The sequence below is a fragment of the Lepidochelys olivacea genome, assembly GCF_965140295.1.
Source record: "Lepidochelys olivacea isolate rLepOli2 genome assembly, chromosome: 5".
NCBI lineage: Eukaryota > Metazoa > Chordata > Testudines > Cheloniidae > Lepidochelys > Lepidochelys olivacea.
The window spans coordinates 6,036,900-6,063,722 of NC_140415.1; the positions used below are offsets into that span (position 1 = coordinate 6,036,900).

The 26,823-nt window shown below is 41.7% G+C and overlaps 1 protein-coding gene across 2 annotated transcripts in view; it reads left to right on the forward strand.

The window, feature by feature from the left end:
* The window catches only part of KIAA1328, a 268,352-nt gene that overhangs the window by 26,100 nt on the left and 215,429 nt on the right, over nucleotides 1-26,823 (forward strand). For both annotated transcript variants that reach the window (XM_084628573.1, XM_084628572.1), the window contains exon 5: nucleotides 5,499-5,614. In XM_084628573.1, the coding sequence (XP_084484699.1) occupies nucleotides 5,499-5,614 (116 nt within the window). The remainder of the gene's footprint in view (nucleotides 1-5,498; nucleotides 5,615-26,823) is intronic.

Sequence of the window (26,823 nt, forward strand, 5' to 3'; positions counted from 1 at the left end):
AGCATTGTCACAGAATGTAGAATGCCCTTGCCTGACTAGGCAGATACTGTTTAATGGAATTCATGTCCTCAGTCAATGAGAGTGAAGGAGCTCAGAATGGAGTTTGCTGTGCCTGTGGGCTAAGGAACAGCTTGAGGATGAAATCTTTATTAGGGGACATGAGGATTCCTAGCTGGGGGAACAGCGTAGCCGAGTCTGAAATATTCATCTGCTTTCTCCGTGTGGTTCACCAAGCATGTGGATTGGGTGGTTGGGTGTGGATATCTTGGCTCTAAAACCAGAGATGCTATATGTAGTAGAGAGAGAGACAGCCTGGAGCACTGGGCCTGGTGCAAGACCTGTTCCTGTGAATCAAAGTCAGGCGACATATTAAAGCAGATGCTTACGAGTTTACTGTCTGGTACATGAACTTAGCAAAGGTACTGCTAGCATTGCTAAAACACAGGCACTCCCAAGAAGTACTAGACACTGGGTAAGTACGTGAACCCATTCCAAAAGATTAGCACAGGTACCTCCTGACCTAGCACAGGATACGAGGGTTTGACAGAAGTGATGAATAGACACGGCTTAAATTCTCATAGATTGTTTCCCGGAGGGCCCCCCAACCCCACCAACATGCTATAAAAACTCCAGGGCCCAGCACGGGGAGGGAGGGGGAACTTGGGGCTCCAGCCTTCAGCCTTCAACTGCTGGGCTGGCAGTGGGGGGATGCTCGTGGCTTCCGCCCTGCAGGGCGGCAGACGTCTGGGCTTCAGCTGCGGGGGCGGGGGGGGGAAGGCTCCACGGCTCAGGGATTCAGCCCTGCTGGGGTTCACTGGGGCTCCACTCCAGACAGCTCTGGCTGAACTTAAGCCCTGTGAATAGGGATGTTTTGCCCAAGACATCAGGAACAAGATACAAGGAGAGGTAACAAGCAGATATTGTGAAACATGTAAAGTGGTATGTAAATTGTTTGTCTAGAAATCTTGGGGTACCTCGCCTTAACCCTTTGTGTGGCTGAGGGGACAGCAGAAATTCCCGCTGCTCCTTGCCACGGGGCACTCATATGTTAGTGTACCTGTAGCTCCGATGGGATGCTAGGACTGTGCCTTGAGGGCTATAAACCTGGCCGAGTGCCTTTGTCCCTGAACCGTGCCTGTGGTCTTTCTTTTATGAGTAACATCGAGGTCTGCTGAATTAGCAGGCTGCACATCTGCTTGTGCTGATAACACCGGAGCTCCAAGAACAGGAGCACTGAGCAGCTGTAACAGCTTAGCCGCCTGAAGAGTGTTACCGAGGCAACGACATTCCAGCCCTCTACACTTAAAAACAGTGTATCTCCCTGTGTTGACTCCTGGGTAAGAGAATAGAAACCTTGATTAAAGGGAATCTCTAGGGGACGCAAGAGGATATAGAAGGAAGTCTGAAGGGATCCACACTCATCAGTCCTCTGTATACACCTCAGTAGCAAGCATTGTTAGTGACACAACTGGACTGTGGACCATAGAGCTACAGCAGCATGCAGGATAAGGTTTAATCAGTGTATGTGGTGTGGAGATGTTAACTGCTGGGGAGTGTTGCTGCAGTTGATTTGTGGACTTTGTAGGCATAGGTATGTTATGGGCATTAAGTTGTACACAGCTGTGTGGAGCTGCCTATCCAGTTCAGTACAGTGGTAGTATATTTGCTTTTGGGGTGGCCATTCCCAACTTGTTCATAAGAACATACAAATGGCCATACTGGGTCAGACCAATGGTCCATCTAGTCCAATATCCTGTCTTCCAGCAGTGGCCAACGTTAGATGCCTCAGAGGGAATTAACAGAATAGGGCAATTTTTTGAGTGATCCGTCCCCCTGTCATCCCGTACCAGCTTCTGGCAGTCAAAGGTTTCGGGACTCCTAGAGCATGGGGTTGTGCCCGTGACCACCCTGGAAAATAGCCATTGACGGACCTATCCTCCATGAACTTATCTAATTCTTTTTTTCATATCCCCAGCTCATCTGACAGTGCACATGATGTTCTGACATCACAGGGAGTGTCTGCTTTGTCCTGTAGGGCTGTCAGGTGCTCTGCTGTCTTCTTTTCAGCTTGACTGCATAGACCGCTGCATTTGTCCTTTGTCTTCCCACTACCTACCATTGCCTTTAATTACACTGAGTTTGGCTAGTATTTGGCCCTTCAGCTGCTGTTTATTCAGGCCTGATATGTATTCCTGGACTGCAGACCCAGCAGCGAGTTAGGGGTGGAGGTTACCTTCAAGATAGAGAGCTTATTTAACCACCTGTAAAGCTGTATTTTGCTTGGTGCCCCCTGGTTACCTTTCATCCCCACTGTGCAAGGAGAATCCTGCTCTGTCTTGTGCTACTGCCCCTTCTGCTGTCCTGTCTTGCTCAGGATGCTCTGATTGTCACTTTCAAAGCCAATCTCCTCCTTAAGACAAAAAGAAAAGGAGGACTTGTGGCACCTTAGAGACTAATCAATTTATTTGAGCATAAGCTGTAGCTCACAAAAGCTTATGCTCAAATAAATTGGTTGGTCTCTAAGGTGCCACAAGTCCTCCTTTTCTTTTTGTGGATACAGACTAACATGGCTGCTACTCTGAAATCTCTCCTTAAGACATTACTTCCTTGAGAGCTGTGGGCCCTGATCTTCCTGTCAGTGAAGTGAACAAAATAGATGGTGGCTGTACTAATTTGCTTTTGATGTCACATCCTTTCCTCCCATCCCATCTGTTGTCTATCTAGGTCTTAATTCTGCATGCATAAATCTTTCTGAAGAGTCAGACACTACACAAGCGTAAGGTTCTGTACAGGTGGATCCCTTTGCAGGGTCAAATCCATGGGTTTTTAAGCTCTTCAAAGCAGGGCTTTTGGGTAAAGTTTTCAAGAGGAATCTAGACATTAAAGTCCCATTGAAAGTCAATGAGACATGGGCTTCCTAAATCCCTTTTGAAAATAGGTCTTGAGACTTGGTCGCTTTTTGGTGCTCTTGAAAATGTTATCCTTTCTCTCTGTGCTGGACTGCCATGTGCCTGGCAAACTGTGAGCAGTACCTAAATGATGATAATTCCCACAAGCTCAGAAACCAGTCGGTGTCATCTTTCCAATTCCCAACTCCGTGTCTTTGTTCACATGACCCTGTCTGTATGGAATGTCTTTTCCTTATGGTTTGCCAAATTTCCGCCCTCTCTACATTCAAGTCCAGATGGGACAGGGACGGGGTGGGTGATAATAGGCGCTTATATAAGAAAAAGTCCCCCAAAATGGGACTGTCCCTTTAAAAACAGGACATCTGGTCACCCTACATTGTACTGTGTGTTAAATAAAAAGTGCAATGCAGCACATGAACACGATGAAGATAATACAAATAATAAAAGCACAGAATATAGAGATGGGCAAAACCCATTAGATTTGGTTCCTATCCTCTTTGGTCTGTACAGAATAATTCCCTACAGTGCATTTTCTAATGCTTTGTCCAGTTTGAATACTTCTGCTATATATTGGTGTGGCCCTGTGCTCACATCTTTTTTTGGTGCTGCATCACCCTTGCAATTAGCAGATGACCATCCTCCTTTATATCCCCTCATGGCAAGTGCTGTCACCTTTTTCCTCTTCTGTTCATTTTCTCATCCCCTTTTCTGCTCCCCCCCACCCCCCATCTCATTTGTGTGTATAGTTGCTTTCCTTTCTATTGTTTTTCTTCTCCTCTCCTCCCTGTTTCCTGCTTGCTGGAAAGCTACATGCTGCTTGGAGTGCAGGCATCTATTACTGGCTGTATGGAGCTAGGCCATGTGTGATACTGCAGCTGAAATGAGTGCTGTAGATTCAGAAAGAAGAAGCTAATACTGGTGAGATGCAAAAGCCTGAACCTAAAGTGATGTTTGCTCCTCTAGCTTGTTGCATTAGAGTTCTCGGTGGGAGCAGGGTTGGGTGATAGACATATGTTGTCTTATTCGAAGCCATAGGAGCAAATATTAATGGGACCTGGGGGTGAATTCAGGGTCATGTAGCTTTCTCCACATGCATTGCTTTCCTCCTCTGGTGTGTGCAGCCCCCATGTGAAACAGTCTCGTGGTGGATCTAGACTGGTGAACACCACCAATGTGTAGAATTGTGTAGGACAAGAAAATGGGCATAGGCCCTCTGTTGGTGGAATGGTTTAACACCACAGTCATCTCTTGCTATGTATGATATAAAAAACTGTACTTAATGATTAGCTCTGGAGCCTCAGATTGCCCCACTGTAAAGGTGGTGACCATACAGGGTCAAATCATCCCCTTATACTTTTATTTTCTGGCCTTGGGTTTGGAGAGTAGGGATTTTGAGCTTTAGCATCAGCCCTGTTAGGTAGCTACTTCTCATTCTGTACAATCTTTGCTTGAGCTATGGTTAAGGTTGGGGGTTGGAGTCAGGCAGGTGTCTCTTGGCCAGGGAGTTCTGCCTCACCCCCACTGTGGATTTTCCTGTACTGGGGAACGCTGACCCAATCAACATTTTTTGTGGGTGCTCTCTGGAATGTTGAAACCCCTTCACACCCCCTATGGGTGAGTTAGAGTGCTACATGGATGACTGAGTCTGTTCCTGATTTCCCTGCAGATCTTGGGACATCAGTGAGTCTGGTGACCTATGTCTTCCCATTTGTTCCAAGGAACAGGCTCTCCTTCTTGCCCCAAAACCACCTCCTCCAAGTAAAGTAAACTGAAACTTGGTCAGTTTCTTGGCTTTTTTACACATTGTGATTCAATCCCGTTATCTTCCTCATGGCAGCTATGGGTCTGAACATTGGTAAAACACTTCAAGATCCTTCAGCGAAAGGAACTATGGAAGTGAAGAGCATTAACTATGTTGTTTAACTGTCTAAAGCAAATAGCATTTTTTGGAGAGCTTTTACAGAGCCAAGATTTCCAAGTCATATTTTTAGTATAGGTAGGAGTTGTTTGGGGATAGTCTATGGGTAATAATCTTCAGCCTACACGATGCCAGAATAATTTGGGTGTTTTCCCCTTCTCTTTGGAGTTCACTTTGAAATGAAAAATAAATTATGATTGTAAACCTTGCTTACGTTGTCATGTTTTAATTGCTGTCCGGTTATTTATATCAAGCAACAAGATACAAGGCCTCAGGGCTGATACAAAAACAATTGCTCATGTATTAATACCTAAACATTTGGTAGAAGAAAATCTGGTTTCTATAAAAACTTTTTCTTTGGTGAAAAGATGTGCAAACAAACAATGTTTTGCTTGTAAAATTAGAAATGGAAATATGTTCTTAAACTCTTTGTCTTGGGCCCTGATCCTACAACTGGAGCTGTATGGGTAGGCTCCTTACTCTTGTATGGACCTTAGTATGGCTCCATTATGGTCACAAGGGTCAGTCTGCACAGATCTAATTGCACAAAGCTTTGGGTCCTTGCTTGGTAGTTTCCGTGCGGTCCTCCATTGGAAATTAGGCACTGAGGTCATGGTCATGAATTTTATTTCACTCTGACAGGGCAATTGGTCTCTCTTTAATCGTTTCAGGATAAGTGAGGAAAAGGAAGAGACAGAGGAGCGACTGAGAGCAGAACAGGAGTCATTTGAGAAGAAGATCAGACAGCTAGAGGAGCAGAATGAACTTATCATCAAGGAAAGGGAAGATATCCTTTTTTAAAAAAACCCAAAACAACGTGTGGTGGGATTCACTGTCTGAAATAACAAGTGAACTGCAGAGAGATAATTGTTCTAATTTATAGCAGGGAATAAATCTGCATGTGCTGCCATTCAAAAGCAATCAGAGATGACTTGTCAGCATGTGCTGCTACTTCATTTGAGCTTGAAACTGCTGCCCAGCTGTTCCAGTGATGTTATTTTGCTGTGAAATAGATATTTGTCAACTACAAATGGCAATAAGGAGTTTATGCATTAAAATATGGTTACAGATTTTTTTCACTTAATCCTGTTAGACGGTTGTAATTGCGGTCTAAAGCTCCTTTCACATGGCTTTCCACTACTTTCAGTGTCCAGAGACAGGATTTACGCTGAAGGCATTAAAATAAAAAAAACCTTGAGATCCGGGGTTTGGCCAGCTCATACTGGGAGAGGTTCACAAAGCAGTATTAATGGAACCAAACATTTTAAAAAAAAAGAGTAATGGATCCAAATTATGCAGTTTAGACCCATATTAAAAATTGAAAAACACGTTTGGGTCCCAATGCTGGACTGTGATCTGCACAGATCCATGCACTGGGGTCCACTTGCATGGATCAGATTGCAGGATCAGGGCCTTGGTTTATAACTAGGTTGAGCATACCAGGGACCTCTGAAATATGTTGGAGCCTTGGTCTGTCTTGTATTCAGTCGCCCAAATCCTGGTTCTTAGACTGCTGTCTTTCTACTTTAAACCTTCAGAAGGCTAACGAACAATCCCAACAGGGAACACAAGAGAGGGTTTGTTTAATACAGTGGCATTAATTTTCATAAAAGAAACTGTTCACTCTACTGCTGAATGATATACAGGCTGACAAGATTTGCTGACTATGATGTAGGTGCTGAGAAATATCAAGGCACGTGTTTCTGCCACAAAATACAACAAATTTGCAAAGACTATTCTAACTTCAGACTTGGCTTCAGTGGGACCACAGTTTGTACTTTTGCATTGATTTCAGTAGGATCAGGATTTTGTGGTAGAGTGTTCTAGTTCTTGGGTCTTAATGTGCTTATGAATTTAAGTGAGATGCACGCTCTGTGGGAATATTATCTAGATTGGTGAATATGTACATGTAACTTCCATTAATGCTAATGACTCTTAGTCACTGGGAAGGAAATATACCCCTTTTATAGTTTTTTGCTTTGTTTTTTTTTACCTTTATCAGAGATGGGTTGTTCAAGCATAAACATCTTTTTGGAGAAGTCTGGCAAAGATGGCAGAATGTTAATACATGCAGTTTCATACTGTATAAAACTATAAAAACCTATGGACATAAAACAAGGATAATTTAAACCAATATAATTTTAACTATGGGAACAGTTATCCATCATACATGAATGATTCAAAATCTTTCACATAACTCCGATCAGTTAATTTCATAACTCTTGAAGTCTGTTCCAGTGCCTAGGAGCTGTATAAAAGACTTACTGAAGTTGAATACAAATTCTTGCTATTTGACAAATAAAGCGATACCACTTCAAGTTCTGTTCAAATGCACAGGGAATTTATTTGCCTAGATGGTACCAGGAATATAATAATTTAAAGAGAACCTCTGAAGGCTGGTAGACTCAAAATTTGACCTACCTTGTTCTTTTTTTAGAAAACTTAATGTAATTAGCTCTGTATTAACAAACCATTGTATTCAGCTGAGCACTTAGAAGTGTCCTACAATAGCAAACTAATCTCTCTAGTCTGTGAGAGGCAAATATCAAACCAGCTATAGTTTCAGTCTTCCCTGGGGTTTATTTGAATATCAGAAAGAAACTACTGTGGAACTTGCACATTGTCTTATCTTTCTCTTTATAGAGAAGTGTCTTTATTTCCTTAAAAGCAATAACTAGCTCAATGAGGATGCACTTTACTGTGTACTTAATGGCCCAATTCTAAGGTGTAGAACTTCAGAAGGAGTTCTGAAGGACCAGGCTGTCCGAGCACTGGTGTGTAAATGAGCCAGATTCTATTTTGACTCAGGGTTGCATGCAAGAAGCCGAAGGGGAATTCACACTGAATTATGGAGTTACACAGAATTTTGTATTGAGCTTTGAGCAGTTTCTCAGGATAGGGAGAAATGAACTTATGTCTTTATTAGAATCTGGTTCGAACCAGTCTCATGACTGATCACTGCTGTTTGGTTAGAGAACCATACAAATCAAAACCTATGAAAACATAAGACTAAAAGCTTTTTCTACATACTTAGTGGCCAAGGCTTGAAAACACACTTCAGTTGAGTACTTTCCATTGGTGAATAAAATTGAACAGATGACAGCCCTGCCCAGTGCTCTGTGTGAATCATTGGCAGAGTGAGACATAAAGTTCTCAATCATAAGAGGGTCCATACTGTAGTCAGGACTGGTAGCACCACCTATTTTTAAGGTGGTCTGGCACTACCCTTTATAAAACCCTCTTTTCAGTTGCTTATAGCTTTGCCAAACTATTTCTTTCTCTTCCTTTCAAAAGCTGGGGAGGAGGTGGCCTGATTTTCCCCACTAAGACACTGCTGCTGTCCCAGTTGGGGAACATGTCCCCTCCCCTGATCTTTGAGACTTCGTTGTAATCTTTTAGATATAAGTCTGGTAAATGTTCAAGTCGTATGAAGCAGATACTTGCAATTAGTAATTTAAGGCCCAAATATGACCTACTTCCAGACACTGGGGAAATAGCCTCTGTATTGTAAATATCTTTTTAAAGACAACTATTTCTCCTAAAGATGCCCAGTGATGGGCACCTTTGAAAAATGTGCAATAATAATTGCCATTAAGAAATAAGTGGCAGTATTATTGCAATTCTTATTAAACCAATGTTTGTTGCTCTGTGGCCTCTCTTGCTGGCTCAGCTGCAGCAGATAAAATTTGCTTTTTCTTTTGATGATGTTAAGGCATAAACATGAGGCAAACCAACCTCAAGATTTTTGTGGGGGTGAGGACTGGAATCAACATTCCTCAAATGAGGGAAGGGGAGAGGAAGAGGCTTTGAAAAATGAAACTTCTTCTGGTTCTAGACTGTAGGAAGAAAATTGTTTGACAAGAACTCTTATTCCCTGCTCAAATGATCAGTGTTTCGAGGAAAAAATGGTTTCATGGTGGATGCTGAGTTTCCAGACTGAACAACTCCTTTCCCCTTTTCCTTTATTCAAAATATTTTTTGCCCATCAACCCTATAGACCTCTGTTAAAATTTTTACATTGGGAGTGTACCTGGATTTTTTTACATCTCTCAAATTATGATAGAACATGATCTGTTGATTTGAAGCAGCAGTCAAGTTTACATAACAAATCCTTGTCCATATTAATTCAGCTAATCTATGATTTATCTCTAGTGCTGTGCGGGTATGGTTTTTAACACTAATTGACTAAGGCTATTTTTTCTTACTGATTGGTTTCACAAAAGTTTAACAAGTACTTTACTATCAATATTACACTGTTAAGGAAACATTCTTTTAGGAAAGGTGAGATTATAGAGTACTAACTTCTTATGTGGAATCATCTGGAAAACCTTTTGATTTCTAATATAATCACAAAACTATGCATTTCTATAGCTCTTGTATGAAAAGCACTAAATTATCTGCCCAACACCTCCGGAATGTAGGATTAGCCCCAATTTTCCAAAGGAACATCATAAAGTTAAGTGACTTGCTCAATGCCATTCACTTAGTTGGTGTGAAGAGCGAGAATCAGTGTTGAGGGTTTTCTGATCCTACCCTGCATTGTGCTTCTCTAAATCTCACAGAATCCACCTTCATTTTTAAGATAAAAGGCAAATAAATTGACTTTTATCCTCCATTTCCCCAGCCCTGTTTCGGATGATCCCATATATAGAATTGTGTGTTGCTGCCAACCAAGAAACAGAGGATAATGAAGATGGAGCCCTTACATAGACGCCTCTGCCAACCCACATAATTTTTTGTGTTTTGGGGCCTAGTTATCACACATTTATGCATGCAATTGCATTCCTAATTTGCATGCTCCATTACTACTACAGGAAATGGTCAGAGGTGCACATGACTGTTTATGAAATTACCTGATTTGAGTGCACAGCTGTGGTAAGCGCACATGCATCTATCTGACAGTTGTGCCCTCTATCTCTCCTTCCTAAAGTTCATACCTAAGTTCTATTTCATGTCTCTTTTCCCCACCTCTGTCTGGCCTTTCAGGAAAGAGATGAAAGGCAAGAAGGAAAAGACTTGAAACAGAAGAGACTCTGCTTTTTGCAGGAGTTCACTGGGAGCTGCTGGGTACTCAGCACTTCTGAAAGTCAGGCTGATTATTTATGTATCAAATAAGGATTTAGAAACCTAACCTCAGGCACCAATTTTTGAAAATCTTGGCCTTTGGCTGTAACTTTAACTGTATGGAATTCAAAAGAAATCTCTAATATTGGACCTCACCCTAACATAAATCACTTTTTTGAGCTATGTTACAGAGCTTATTTGATGAATGGATGCCTTTTCAGCACTTCAGAGTGAATTTCCCCCACTGGTTATGAGAAATTGTTTAAAGAGGGGTATCTCAGAGAAAAAACTGATGTCAAGGTTTTTGTTACTCTTTGTCTAGGTCTAATAATACTGAAGTTCAAATCCACTGTTGCAGAATGACTGGAAATTAATAACTTTTTCCTCATTTCTATTTTTCAGTTTAAGGGAACTGAGTGGCCATAGCTTATAATGTTCAATGCTGATTGATATTTTTTTTTGTTTCCTTTCTTTCTAATGTATGGATACATGCTACAGTGATATAAGGTGTTTGATGCTGGGAAGAGGATGTTGGGGGCGGGGGGGAAGAAGGGGGAAGAGCAGAAACAATGACAAATTAGTAACTCGGCATTCTCTATCATTCATAGTGCCTCAGTCTTTGAAGGTCCTTCCCTCAGTGATATTATTGGCTACCCACTAGTAAATATTTCCAAGCAACCATTTTGGTCATTTGGATAAAAGCTCAGCATATTAAAAAGTCCCTGAATATTTATATGCTAGACCGTAATGACAGCACCAGTTAAATAATATATGTATTTAGGAACTTGTTATATGTATTTAGGAACTTCTTAAGTGTAGAAGAATCAGTCAAGGACTCCTGGGTAAATAATACATTTTTGAAATTTTTATGAACTCCTAAACTAACACCAGGCACAACCTACATTAAAATAAGCGTTTAAACATATCAAAGCCTGTAAATTCATATAAAGCTGAATGTTTGGTCTTAATTAAATCCCTCTTGCTGATAGACTGCAAATAAATACTTTAGAACAAAAGGTGACCATATTGTCTGTCACTGGTGTTGCAATGTTTAGGATTAACCAGGGGAGTTAAAAGTCTGACTATCAGCTTTAACTATGTATAAATCAGAATTTTTAGAGTAAAATTTCAAAGCATTAGTCACGAAACACCCCACTGAAATCTGTGGGAGCTTTTGTTAACGTTCCAGATACAGATTTTGTTTGTGTGAATTGCCTTTTAAATTTATGGGTATGGTTTTGAGAAGAGAGAAACTGAGCTGTTGGCTTTGGGATTCAGACTGAAATTTTTGGGACAGTTTTGCTGGCTGTCTTCTGATGCAGGAGGAGGAACCCTCCCTTATCCAAAAGCCATGGCATAAGACTTCATGGAATCTGCCTTGGCAAATGATGACTGCTGCTTGCTTTTTAACATTGGCCCCAGATTTCTTACACATTTCAGGCCATTTGTATATTAAGGTGATCCTTGAGGCTGAGGCTAGAATATTTTTGAGCCACTGTTTTGATGGCTGAAGACAATGAGTCATCATCCTGTAGTCACTGGTAGCGGCCCACAGGCTGCATAGTACTCTTCATATGAGATACCAGGAATCTGTCTTCATGCTGGGAGCTGAGTTGCATTTTGCACAGGTGTAATAGTCACCTACTCCAGTCATTTTTGCTTCTGAACCAAAAGCAAGATCCAGAGTGTGCCCATCTATAGATATTGTCTGAAATCATCTGAGATAGACCCTTTGCTGTCAGGGCAGCAATGAGATCCCAAGTCATCTGCAGTCCCCCTAAAGAATAAGCCTACATAGGTCAGATAAATTCATTCCACTCTGGAAAATCTGGTGTTTACTGAGGAGGACAATGCACTAACTGCCAATTTAACCATATCCACAGAAGTATGCAAACTAACCATGCTACTTAACTGGGTGGATTATTCCAACTATTCTTTTAATGTTGCTGAACCTTTTCAGGTGAAACATTGCTAGATTTAGAGCCGTGAGCTCCCAGAACATCTTTTCTGAGTTACGTTCTACTTGGTAACACTTGGCCCCACATGAAAACAATGACTGAGACCTCCTAAAAGGAGGCACAAATGGTAAATGAGATTAATTGCTGAAGTCTGTACTGTAAGAAATTGACTAGAAATGTGGATTCGGAGAGCTTGACGTACTTTATTGTTCCAAACTCAATAAATTCCCTGTCCGCTTTAGGTCCTCAGCTGTAATGATCACATTGGGCTGACTCTGCTATTGGTGTTGCAGTCTCCCTGAACTATTTTGGAAAGTTTAAACATTTCTTGCGTGATTAAATGCACTTTCAATAAATCAATCCCATAATAATTGTTGTTCAGGAGAGTTCATTATTCAGTTTAGTGTTTTAAATTACTGTTCTTCTTTAAAGGAGTCTTCTGACGTAATGGCTTCAGCTAAATCCATTTGCCATACTCTGGCTTGTAATTACTTTAGATTTGAAGAATAAAATGAATGGCTTTATTATTAATCAGTAGCAATTTTCTCGCTGTTTTTAACCTTAGAATGGCCTTCGCTTGTGAAATAGTTTTAACGGTCTAGATGACAAAACACTTCCCCGCCCTCCCTTAGGACAGAGTGGTTCAGTGAAAGCAATGAGATCTGTTTTCTCCCAAACATTTGTCATAGTGATCGTAATTGTTACTGTGCGTGTTAGCCTTACAGGGTGAACAAATTAGTTTGATATTGTATGCTGTCATCCTCTTGGTCTCTTTCAGTGCCTTCCTGTCTGGTCTTTTGTCTTTTAAATTGTAAGTTCCTCAGGACAGAACCTGCCTCTCTGTCTTTAAAGTGGAGAGAGCATTGTCTGAAATGAATTGTAATTTTTTTTTTAACTTTGATCTAGTGGACTGTGTGATCTACCTGTACTTAAGAATAATCTTGTACCCTGTTAGCTCATGCCAGATGAAAAGAATAAGGGCTTGTATATACGGTGATTTTAAGTGCACCAAGCTTGGGTGTAAATCTACAATGCTCTAGCTTGTTGTACATCACCCTGCTACCGCGTACTAAAAGATCTGTAGTATGCTTTGACCTACCACTCTTTGAAAGTCCACACAGCAAGCTAGTGTGCTGTAGATGTATACCCCACCTTGCTGCGTACTATCTTGCCATATAAAGAAGCCCTAACTTACCAAGATTTTTTTCTCTTTCTACAGTGTGGGATTCTACAGTTGTCTGTAGTCTTGTTGACTTCGCACTTATGGTGAGAGATCCATAGCCTCATACAGCCACCTTTGGTACTAGAATGCAGCTTTGAACACAGATGAATTGCTCTGCTAGCATGAAGCACCATTTGATTTTAGTGGGGCTCTGCATGGATGCAGCAGTCCTTTCACATACAGTCATTTGTAGGGCTGGAATCTTGTTCCGTGTCTGGCCTTAATTTTAAATATCGAGAGGCAATACAAACTAATGGGAAGACATTTCCAGCCTTGATGTGCTTATCATCATCTAGTGGGTGCCAGAATATCTAATTTTCTGAGGATGATTGGAAAATGAAGAGGGGATAACTGTGAAATGTTAGACACTGGATAAATCTCAGCTTTTACTGTCCAGAGGGGTTTTATAGCTTACACCTTGCTATGCTGACATTACTTTGTTTCCAGCTAGAATTGTGATGTTTGAACAAGAAAGTCAACAACTTTTTGAAAAACATTAGGGAAATAGAGCAACTAACCAAAGAAAATACACCATTTTCCTGAGAAGTCTTAATTCCAGTGTTCTCCAGGAGGTCATTAAAAGTATAAATGTAAAACTCTGGGTGGAATTTACCCAGACAGAAGAAAAGGAGTACTTGTGGCACCTTAGAGACTAACCAATTTATTTGAGCATAAGCTTTCTTGAGCTACAGCTCACTTCATCGGATGCATTGGATGTAGCTCACGAAAGCTAATGCTAAAATAAATTGGTTAGTCTCTAAGGTGCCACAAGTACTCCTTTTCTTTTTGCAAATACAGACTAACACGGCTGTTACTCTTCTGTCTGGTTTCAGAGTATCTCAGAACTCTACCATCTGTACTCTTGCCACTTAATTCTGTTTTCATTACACCTTCATGTTTTGACTTTGAAAATAATAATTTTTATTCCATGTCCATGGTTTTTCAACTCACATACTAGAGCACATTTCAGTTTTTAGAAATGCCTTTTTAATAGTGAAAATATTTTTTTATTGGTGGTAACACAGCTGCTGGCATTGTAAATATGTCAAAAGTTTTACATAAGGGTAGCCCTTCTTGGGACCAAAATTCCCCCAGGTTATAGCACAGGGAGTTCAGTTGTTGTAATAAAGATTACGTTGCTGAGAAGTTCCCCTCAAGGTCCCATGATGGTAATGCCCCTATATTTTGTCTTTAAAGAAAACTGCTGAGAGGCAATGCTTTTTTCGGTGTGTGTCCCATTTTCATTAATGCATGGGAATTGATGGAGTTGCAGTGACTTGTAACAGTAATGAGTTCTAAACATAAGAATGCACTCCTTTCTAATAAGTGAGCACTGCTGGGGTTTAAAAGCGTACTAAATCAGTTGCTTTAGTATGAATTTATTAGTTTTTTTTCAGCATTAGCTTTAATAGTAGTTATTTACATAAGCGTACATCCCATTAACTGCCATCAGGGCTGGAAAACATGCTGAACTGTTCATATTTTCATATAATTATTGAACATAATGGTTTCATTTGCATTTCTAAACAGTGATGTTTCTGTCAGGCTTGGAAATAGTGTCTTTACGCAGTCCCTATTTCACATCCACTTATTTGACATCGTTAAATTTTATGCTAATGTGCTTCCCTAGAATATCATCAGTAGGACAGATGCTTGTGCTTTAATATACAAATCAGAGATGCTTTTCCCTCCCCCTTCCCTGAAGTGCAAAGGAAATTAAAAAAAGCATATCTGCACTTTTTAGATATAGTTTGTCTCACTCTAAATAGCTTTATGAAGTAAAACTTCATTCTCAACCTTAGCAGTCACTCTAAAATGTTTTTACAAATACCTTATTTAGGGAGGGTGAGGAATTTCATTTTCCTCATGGAGGAGATAGTACCCACGAAGGGGACTACTTTATATATCAACTCACTTTTGATGTATAAAGCAAGTTATCAATTTAAACAAACTTCACCAGGCCTTGGCTTTACCTTCTGAATAATTGACCACCATTGAACAGAGGCTGCAGGATTGGAGAAGATGTCAGTTTCTGGATAGAAGACCAGGCAACCAAAATGCCCACGGAATCCTCTCATCAATTTATTAGGTTTTTTAAAACACAAAGTTGTCATAATCCTGTATGTGTTGGTGAAATCACCAGTTTAAGGGCTGTGGCTAATTAAAAGGTGGTGGTTACTCTTTATTACGTACTACGTTATTGGTGTCACATGTTTACTCAAGAAAAGTTCCTGCCCCAAAGAGCATTGGGTCAGGCCCAAAGTTAAGACTGTAAAAGCAGGGGAAGATGACAGTGCAGGGAGGCTAGTGTCAATAATCATAACTAAATGATGAGAGGGAAGTTTCAGGGTAAAAGATCACTCTTTTTATTTTACTCTTTTAAAAACAAAACACTCCATATTTGTTCCCTGTGAGCTCCCTTCCTCTACCTCTGCATTGACCGTGGGTCTAGAAACCATGCTTCTGAAAGATGATGGCAGGTGCTCTTTGGTACAACCATAGTGTTTGGTTATGTTGATAGGAACAAATAAGTATCCAGCTATGCAGGACATTGCTAGGAGGCAGTATGGCCTCATGGAATGGGCACAGGAGTGGGAACTAGCAACTCCTGAGTTCCATTTCAAGCTCTGCCACTGAGTTATTGGTGTGACATTGGGCAATTTAATTCACTTCCTTCTTCCACAGATGGGGATAGGACTTACTTACCTTCCATGGCATAGTGAGGATTAATATTTGTATATTATTCTTATTCAGTGCTGGCACTTAACAAATCATGTGCTAGGCCCTGTACAAGACAAAGATAAAGAAATTCCACAATCCCCAAAAACTCAAACAAAAAAGCTAGGATACAGGGAAGATCAAAGAAGAGAATACATCAAACAGCTTTGTCATTGTCCTTGTTTTTTATACAAAACTGTCTCCCTTCTTGTGGAAATTGTAGAAGAAGTGATTATCAAGGAGGGAACTGAATACAGATGGGGTGGTGGGTTGGTGAATTGGAAAGGAAGAGGTATTTTATGTATAAGGAGCCATGTGGGCAAACTATGATGGTTATAGGGGGTGACATACACTGATGGTTTCTGGAACTTGTGAGAACTTCTGTTGTTGTTTATGTACAGTGAACACCTTGCTGGTTGCTTTGCAGACAAGTAGGGAGATAAGATCCCTCTCTGAAAGTGCTCGCAATATAGGACCTGATTCTATAAAGAGATCTGAGCACTACAAACATGCTAAGTACTGTGGCAACTGTTTTTTGGCAGCATAAAAGTACAGTCAGGAAAAAAAGAAAACCAAAAATACTAATCCACTTCTGTTCTTTTCACACTTTGTCCTCAAAATAGACTTCCAAAGAACCCCCAATTCTGAGCTGCAAATAAAGTAACTTCTCTTTTGAGCTAACGGTTGCAGCAGGTTTATTAGAGCTGGCTCTTTGGAGCCAGGATACTCTGTTTAAGCTTTGGTTCTAGAATTAAAGTGAGATCATCCTACCAAGTGGGCTGTAAATTGACGCGTCTAGCTGTTAATTTCAGCTAGAGTACTGGGAAGTGTGAAGAGGGCATTTGCAGCATGCAAAAGAGACTGTTGTACTGCAGAGATTCTGAGCTGACCTGTTGTCAATTTATCATTTTAATCCTGGAAAGAGGGCTCTAGGTAATTGGCAAGTATCCTTATTTTAATATGCAGCCATAAAAAGGTAAAGTACTATGATTTTTAAGATCAGAAGATTAACATTTTGCCTTAAATAAAATATGATTAACTGGCACAGAATTAAAAGTAATAGAACTGAAATATTCAAACTGTGACTCTGAGGTGTCAGATTGTGCATAAGTGTGACAGTTTAACTGCTAAAGTGATTTAAAAATGAACTAGCTGAAGAATGTATATACAGAGTATTGAGGAATAAAATGTTATAGAACAATCATGGCTATCAAAACTCACTCAAACACTCTCATTTTTAAAAGCCAGGGAATCAAAAGGTAAGGCTGTCTACATGGGGCTGCAACCTGTCTGTGCTGAGGCAGGTGCAGAAAAAGTGAAAGTCAGTGTGCTGTGTTGGCATCCCACACTATGATTTTAAGCCAGCCAGATCCTTTTTATTCCAAGCCAGAACTACTCTCTCATTCATCTACCTCCAGCAAAGGGAAAAAATGACTAACCCAGTAACTCTCATCTTCTTTCTATGGTCTGCAGCAAGGGAGGCTTCTCAGTATCCCAGTACTGCTTCATTTCTGGAAGATGGGTGTGCACTTGGAGAGATGAAGCCACGCACTTGTTAGCATATGATTATTTAAGGTGTTGTGCAGCTCTGCTGTGAAATTTGATTCTGTAAAAATGGCACTGTAGGGTTACATGTTTGTCACTCGTTGATTTCCATCTGTAATGTGCTTTTCTTATAAGTAAAAATAGGTTTTCTAACTACTACTCTTGCAAACTCAACATGGACTCTAAAAGACGAGCTGTCTTCTCATGAATGGCTGGAGATAAGGTTCTGCAGTCCCAATTAGGAATTCAATAAAACCTGTGTCATTTATTTTCAGTGGGTTTCTACAGGTGTAAGTTATTGAAGCTTAGTAAGCAATTCTGGTGATGCACAATACATCTCACACTTCCTCTTAACTGCTTATGTAACTTATGCCTGCTTGGTTTGGCACTCTGTCCTGTTCTAGTGGTGTTTAGATCAGCTAGAGATTGATCTTCAACAGGCTTGGCTGAGTGAGAAGTGTGTCTTGGCTCTGGCAGATTTAAATATCATAACTCCTGCTTTATGATTCAGAGGTCCCAGGTTTGATCCCAGTTGCTGACACCAAGAGTCTGTCAGTATTACAAAGGGGGAGGAGGGTTGTTCAGGATTTCAACTGGGGTGTCTCTAAAGCTCAGGATGTTCTTCCCCAACCAGGAAGAATATGTAACCCATCATAGAATATCAGGGTTGGAAGGGACCTCAGAAGGTCATCTAGTCCAACCCCCTGCTCAAAGCAGGACCAATCCCCAATTAAATCATCCCAGCCAGGGCTTTGTCAAGCCTGACCCTAAAAACTTCTAAGGAAGGAGATTCTACCACCTCCCTAGGTAACACATTCCAGTGTTTCACCACCCTCCTACTGAAAAAGTTTTTCCTAATATCCAACCTAAACCTCCCCCACTGCAACTTGAGACCATTACTCCTTGTCCTGTCCTCTTCTACTACTGAGAATAGTCTAGATCCATCCTCTCTGGAACCACCTCTCAGGTAGTTGAAAGCAGCTATCAAATCTCCCCTCATTCTTCTCTTCTGCAGACTAAACAATCCCAGTTCCCTCAGCCTCTCCTCATAAGTCATGTGTTCCAGACCCCTAATCATTTTTGTTGCCCTTCGCTGGACTCTCTCCAATTTATCCACATCCTTCTTGTAGTGTGGGGCCCAAAACTGGACACAGTACTCCAGATGAGGCCTCACCAATGTCGAATAGAGGGGGACGATCACATCCCTCGATCTGCTCGCTATGCCCCTACTTATACATCCCAAAATGTCATTGGCCTTCTTGGCAACAAGGGCACACTGCTGACTTATATCCAGCTTCTCGTCCACTGTCACCCCTAGGTCCTTTTCTGCAGAACTGCTGCCTAGCCATTCGGTCCCTAGTCTGTAGTTGTGCATTGGGTTCTTCCGTCCTAAGTGCAGGACCCTGCACTTGTCCTTATTGAACCTCATCAGATTTCTTTTGGCCCAATCCTCCAATTTGTCTAGGTCCCTCTGTATCCTATCCCTGCCCTCCAGCGTATCTACCACTCCTCCCAGTTTAGTATCATCTGCAAATTTGCTGAGAGTGCAATCCACACCATCCTCCAGATCATTTATGAAGATATTGAACAAAACCAGCCCTAGGACCGACCCCTGGGGCATTCCACTTGACACCGGCTGCCAACTAGACATGGAGCCATTGGTCACTACCCGTTGAGCCCGACAATCTAACCAACTTTCTACCCACCTTATAGTGCATTCATCCAGCCTATACTTCTTTAACTTGCTGACAAGAATACTGTGGGAGACCATGTCAAAAGCTTTGCTTTAAAGTCAAGAAACAATACATCCACTGCTTTCCCTTCATCCACAGAACCAGTAATCTCATCATAGAAGGTGATTAGATTAGTCAGGCATGACCTTCCCTTGGTGAATCCATGCTGACTGTTCCTGATCACTTTCCTCTTCTGTAAGTACTTCAGGATTGATTCTTTGAGGACCTGCTCCATGATTTTTCCGGGGACTGAGGTGAGGCTGACTGGCCTGTAGTTCCCAGGATCCTCCTCCTTCCCTTTTTTAAAGATTGGCACTACATTAGCCTTTTTCCAGTCATCCGGGACTTCCCCCGTTCACCACGAGTTTTCAAAGATAATGGCCAATGGCTCTGCAATCACAGCTGCCAATTCCTTTAGCACTCTCGGATGCAACTTGTCCGGCCCCATGGACTTGTGCACGTCCAGCTTTTCTAAATAGTCCCTAACCACCTCTATCTCCACAGAGGGCTGGCCATCTATTCCCCATGTTGTGATGCCCAGCGCAGCAGTCTGGGAGCTGACCTTGTTCGTGAAGACAGAGGCAAAAAAAGCATTGAGTACATTAGCTTTTTCCACATCCTCTGTCACTAGGTTGCCTCCCTCATTCAGTGCGGGGGCCCACACTTTCCTTGACTTTCTTCTTGTTGCTAACATACCTGAAGAAACCCTTCTTGTTACTCTTGACATCTCTGGCTAGCTGCAGCTCCAGGTGCGATTTGGCCCTCCTGATTTCATTCCTACATGCCCGAGCAATATTTCTATACTCATCCCTGGTCATATGTCCAACATTCCACTTCTTGTAAGCTTCTTTTTTAAGTTTAAGATCCGCTAGGATTTCACCGTTAAGCCAAGCTGGTCGCCTGCCATATTTACTATTCATTCAACTCATCGGGATGATTTGTCCCTGTAACCTCAACAGGGATTCCTTGAAATACAGCCAGCTCTCCTGGACTCCTTTCCCCTTCATGTTAGTCCCCCAGGGGATCCTACCCATCCGTTCCCTGAGGGAGTTGAAGTCTGCTTTCCTGAAGTCCAGGGTCCGTATCCTGCTGCTTACCTTTCTTCCCTGCGTCAGGATCCTGAACTCAACCAACTCATGGTCACTGCCTCCCAGATTCCCATCCACTTTTGCTTCCCCCACTAATTCTTCCCAGTTTGCGAGCAGCAGGTCAAGAAAAGCTCCCCCCCCCTCCCAGTTGGCTCCTCTAGCACTTGCACCAGGAAATTGTCCCCTACGCTTTCCAAAAACTTCCTGGATTGTCTATGCACCGCTGTATTGCTCTCTCAGCAGATATCAGGAAAATTAAAGTCACCCATGAGAACCAGGGCGTGCGAACTAGTAGCTCCTGCGAGCTGCCGGAAGAAAGCCTCATCCACCTCATCCCCCTGGTCTGGTGGTCTCTAGCAGACTCCCACCACTACATCACTCTTGTTGCTCACGCTTCAAAACTTAATCCAGAGACACTCAGGTTTTTCTACAGTTTCGTACCGGAGCTCTGAGCAGTCATACTGTTCATACAGTGCTACTCCCCCACCTTTTCTGCCCTGCCTGTCCTTCCTGAACAGTTTATAACCATCCATGACAGTACTCCAGTCATGTGAGTTATCCCACCAAGTCTGTTATTCTAATCACGTCATAATTCCTTGACATCACCAGGACCTCCAGTTCTCTCTGCTTGTTTCGAAGGCTTAGCGCATTCGTATATAAGCACTTGAGATAACCTGCTGATCGCCCCTCATTCTCAGTATGAGGCAGGAGCCCTCCCCTCACAGACATTCCTGCCTGTGCTTCCTCCCGGTATCCCGCTTTCCCACTTAACTCAGGGCTTTGGTCTCCTTCCCCCGGTGAACCTTGTTTAAAGCCCTCCTCACTAGGTTAGCCAGCCTGCTGGCAAAGATGCTCTTCCTTCTCTTCGTAAGGTGGAGCCCGTCTCTGCCCAGCACTCCTCCTTCATGGAACACCATCCCATGGTCAAAGAATCCAAAGCCTTCTCTCCGACACCACCTGCGTAGCCATTCGTTGACTTCCACGATTCGACGGCCCCTACCCATGCCTGCTTGATGTGGCAATCTTCCCCCTTCTAGTAGTGACTAGACCAGCTAGCAGTTGATGAGCATTCAACAGCCTTGGTTAAGAGAGCTGTCTTCGCTCAGATAGTAGAGATTCATGTATTAAGCTTCAGAGGTCCCAGGTTTGATTCCAGCCACTGACAGACTGTTACACTAACATGAGTATAAAAAAAAAAAATAGTAAAAATGCTTGGTAGTCACTACAGCCAGCAGGTCTGACTTTGAATACAGACAAGGAAGAGATCAGTGGGGTAGAAAGTTCCTGTCTTTACATAATCACATCTCAGGATAGGACCATATGCCAGTGATTATCTACAGTGATTATCTGAATAGGGCTCTACCAAATTCATGGTCCTTTTTGGTAAATTTCATGGTCATAGGATTTAAAAAATCTTAAATTTCATGCTTTCATATATTTAAATCTGACATGTCGTGGTGTTGTAACTGTGGGTGTACCCAAAAGGTAATTGTATGTGAGGGGAGGGTATTGCAAAGCTAGTGCAGGGTGTCATGGTACTGTCACCCTCACTTTTGTGCTGCTGTTGGTGGCAGCGCTGAATTCAGAGCTGGGCAGATAGAGAGCAGCAGCTGCTGGCCGGGAGCCCAGCTCTGAAGGCGGTGCAGAAGTAAGGGTGGCAATACATTGACCCTCTTTGCAATAGCCAGGTTTCATGGTCCATGACACGTTTTTCATGGCCATGAATTTGGTAGGGCCCTAGTTGTGAACAGAGGAGTTAAAGTCTTAAGGGGGCATGAACTTTTCCAGTTATGCTTGAGTTCTTTCTTTGTTTCAGGTTTCACATCTCAGGAGAGAGATCTCTCTCCTGTTTGTTATAAATATTATCCCATAAATATTATTTTTAGCCACATCAGGCATCATTGTCAAAAGCAACTAAGTGACTTATTCTCCTAAGTTTCCATTGATTTTAGTAGGCACTTAGGTGCTCTTGAAAATTTTACCCATCTCTTAATGTTTCGGAATAAAACTCAAGTGAATGTGGTTCTGACTTTCAGCTGTCACTTCAGGTATCGTGAGGCCTTGCTGCTCTGTTCCAATGCAAGTAGACATATTAAACTTGCCAAGGCTCTGTGTGTTACCTCATCATTGGACGGTGGCTTATAGTTTTTGTTCTGATGGTTTGGGAATCTATGTACAATTTGTGAATTTTAATTGATTTTGTGAACTCTATGTACTCTGTATAACCTTCAGTGTGTATTGAATCAGCCATTTTCAAGGGCCATGTCATGCTCTGTCTGGAAGCAGCTGTAGGACAATAATTTCAGAGAAGTAGTGACATGGAATGACTTGGCATTGGTAAAAGAATAAATATGCTAAAGAGATTGGCCAAGCTAAAGGAAGCTAGTTCTCCCAGGTTGTCTGTAGGATTGGGAGTTGGAATAATGGAAATTCTTCAGCAGAGGAGGAGAACAAATTAAGAGGCTGCTGTTTAAAAAATATACATGCTTTCTGAGCTAGGGGCAACCATTTGTCTGCTGGACCTGAACAAGCTGGAGTAAGATTGCTGCAGGGGCAGAGAAAGAGAGAGAGAACCTGAAGGCTGAGCAGGAGTAGAAGGGTCTTGGGACTCTGGAAGGACTGACCAAAAACCCAAAGGGCTCTTCGAGTGGTGAGAACACTGGAAGGAGGTTTTTGGATGGATCTCTCTATTCATAGAGAAAGCAGAGACAGTGGCTGTGTGTGTGTAGGAAGTTAATTTCCCTTGAAGGGTTAAATTGTAAACCAGAATACTGACTAGAATGGAACTCTGGGAAAGTATGTGCTTAGTCTACTATGGAGAGTTGGAGAGTTCAGTACTGGTCTCGGGACCTACAGCAGCTGAACCATGGAGGTCCCATTTCTGAGAAGGAGTACCAGACTGGGAGTCTGCACTCCAGGACTGAGTCTGAGAAGCTCTAAGCTTGGACTCTGCTCAGATTTAGTGGATTTAGAAGCACACGAGATCCAGTGTCTGGATCCAAATATAGCAATGTGGTGAGTGACTGCAGGGAGAGCTTGACTAGGTCCGTGATGTGGTCCTAATTTCTTGCTTTTCTGTTCCCTTTTGTTTGTGTGACCACCAGACTGATCCCACAGTCATATTTATGAAAGTTTTTGGGGGAGTGATTTCTATCATTTGGTCCTCCTTTTTCCCAGGGTCTCTAGCTGGTTTGGAAAAGGTCAGTTACATCATGGGTAGGTTTAAGTTCCAATCAAACCATGGTATGCTTTAGATGGGCTTTTAGCATTTCTTTCTTGCAGGAGGTGTCCAATATCTTGGTTAGGAATCCTATATGCTTTCACTTCTGTTTTAGCCAAGAAGGTCCTGGGTCAGAGTTGCAGGTGGTAGCTTGGTTTTGCTGTAGTGCTTCTAAGACATCACGTTGGATGAATGGTCTGAATTCAGAGAAGGAAGATATATTGTTGGACCTACATTTATCATATGATTTCTGGTGTCTCAAGTTAACCACTGATGTTGCTACCTGCCAGTGGTTTCCTGGCAGTAAGAATCTTGCTCCTTAAGAGAACAGTATCAAGACAGTCAGAAGTCTGGGCTACTGTGCAGCTATGAGATATTTTCCATTGTATGCATTTAGCAAATCATTGTGTTCTACCAAATTATATGTTAGGATCTTTGAGGCAGAGACAAGTCTTACCATGAATACTTCTCCTATGGTGCTCAGTAGTTAAGAGGCACCATAATGCCTATGTTGATTTTTCTGGTACACTGGCAAGCATTGGCTATCACAGAGTAAGATAAGTCCTTTAAGAAAAAGCATATGTTGGCAGGAAATGTAGAGATCAAAAGAGGCTCCCCAAAATAAGTGTAGGTGGCAGAAAGATGAGTTCTTGAATATGGAGCAGAAGGTCTTACAGTCTGTACCTCATACTAGGGAATTATTTCCTTTTACTTAGCAGCCTTTTCTGCATTCTTGGGATTGAGACACCTATTTTCATGGTGGTAGATTCTCTTCAGTGCACAACTGACAATAGACTCATGTAGTTGAAACCAGTGAGAAGGGGGAAAGTGCTGAAAGAACTGGTAAGGTTTGTATTAGTTCAGTATGGCCAAATGCCGTCCCTAGATGTTCGCGTGGGTGCAATCTTTACCCAGGACATTCATTCGTCCATCTCAAGTAGAGAGAAATTTGCGGCAGTTTCCTATCAGCATCTCTATTTCAAACTAGTCTCTCTTAATTGACACAAAAACAATTTCTCAGCTAACGTTTAACAAAAAAATTGAACAGAAAGTTCTGCAATTTGTATTCTATTTAAAGAGTCACTGTTTTTCTTACTGCTTGGAATAGATGTAGAAAATACTGAACTCTTCTTGTATTGCTAGGGGCTTACATTATGTGGTTCACAGGTTTGATCCTTAACTTATTGCTGGCAAACTGAATTGAAGTTAATGCTTTGTCTTCAATAAAACTTCAACTTTGAGGGCAAACAAAAATGTGTCCTGTAGCTCTAGTAAGTAGTGCTTCATATGTCATTTTCCAACCACTTTTGACAGGGCTTTACTCCTTAAGACTCTCTGAGAGAAATTGTTTTCGGTTGGTGTCAAAGCTTTTATTTTGATGGGACTAAAAAAATGAAATCTAGAAGTTCATGGGGCATAGTGAGGAAGTTTTGCAATTATTATTATACCAAAGACTAATCAAGAACCTATGAAGTTATTTTTTTCCTCAACCTTTCAGTCCAGTTATGAGTTAGCCTAGGACTTCCACTCTAAGCAAGATAGACCCCAAATCCCTACTTACTTACAGTATGTGTATCCTGTGAGTTTCCCTGACATACAGACAGTTTAACATCCTCTGGCACAAGCCTATTACACTTCAGAATATTTAGATAATATATTGCTGCTCTGTGTTTCCATAGGAGCAGATTTTGCCATTATCTTGCTTCTGTTGGTACCACCCTACAGTAGATACACATATGGAATACAGGTCATGGTATTACATTTGTGTCATTGTAGTTAAGGGTCATTCATCCTTTCAGTGTTTAAGCTGTGGTTTACAGGGGTGGTTTGGTAGCTCATTGGAGGGAAAATATTTGTTTGGAGCAACCAGGAAAAAGCCATGTTTCATTAGTATTTAATAATATTAAAGGTGCCTTTTAAGTGGTAGCATTGATTTAAAAATCATATCAAAATTTTATCTATGATTCTGTTAACACCTTAAATAGCACTGAATACATTTTTAAAATCCAATTTATTTCTCTCTGTGCTGTGGACTTCGTGTATTTGTCTCAGCTTGCATAGTGAAGTCAGTTTCAGTTACTCTCCTCAGGTTCACTGTGTGGCACACACTGTACAAGAAATGCCTCTTTGGCTAAAAATCAGGAATTTGGTGTGCTGAGATTATTACCATGACTAGCATAAACCAGTAAACCAGCAGTTTTACTGCTACCTTGCCCTAATCTGTCTTTTCAGATGTTTTGTTTTAGCCACCTGTAGTATCTTGTCAAAGGTGAAAATAAATAGCTATATATATCTTACACAAATATGTGTGTACAGTGCCTAATATAGTGAAGCCCTTATTTTATTTTATTAATAATTTTTTAGTAAAGGGGAAACCTTTTTACTGGTAATGCTTTTTTGTATAATGTTTAAATTTAGGCCAGATTTGGGTTGACTGTGTATAATGCCTTTACGTTAGACTCGTAAACATTGAACTGTTAAAAGTTCATCTCCCAAAAAGCCTACAGTCTGAAGGTGAAGATGCAGTAATACAGAACAATATAGAAAGGTCTTTAAATCATAGATGTCTCATGGATCAGATGGGCCTTCGGGAGGTTTTAGGAGCAGAAGATGGAAGGTAGCTGGCAAATACTGGCTCATGTGTTGTCCCTAACTGAAGTAAACTCTTGGGAGGAAGCTCTAAGGAAGAAAATCTCGAAGAGTTCCTTGTGGAGTTCCTTTTGTATTATTCTCTGTTTTTGTGTGTGTGTGGGGGGGTGGTGGTGGTGGTCATATGTGGAATAGCGTGTTGTGGCCCCTGAGGGATGCGGTTGTGGCAACCACTGAGATCTATGTAAGACCTTGTGCTTTTGTGTTGGCTCTAATTTAGAGCCCCTACCCAGGCTGTCTGGAAATACAGCTCAGGTCCAAAGAAGCCATCAGGGCTGCCAGACTCCCTGCTCTAAAGAAAAGATCATTCAGACCCAGGCTGTATGATCTTTCACCTAAGCTGTGCCAGAACGGACAGGGAATGGGGCATGGCCTGACTTGCTTGTTTTTCCCTGTGACGGCCCTCTTTCTTTGGCAGGAGTCAATGGAGAAAAAACCTTGATGATGCCACTCCCCGGCCTTAAATAGTTTTTGCATATGGCTGGAATCCTTTGTCTCCCAGTGTGATTCCCACCCATAGTTAGTGGAAAAATACTAGTATTATCATGGAGTCCAGTACCAGGTGACTTGATCACATGTCCCTCTAGCGATAACTCAGAGGCTGTTTGTAGCATACCCAGGAAGACATCCCAATGGGAGATGATTAGCATCTTCAAAGACCTATTGTTTTTCCTAATAGCCCTTCCCAACAGGCCATCCAGGCTGATTGCATTCTGTCTAGTGGATGTTCCCCAGGTGTAAACACATTTATAATAGATGCATAGACAATATTCCTAACTTCAGATATAGAAATGATACA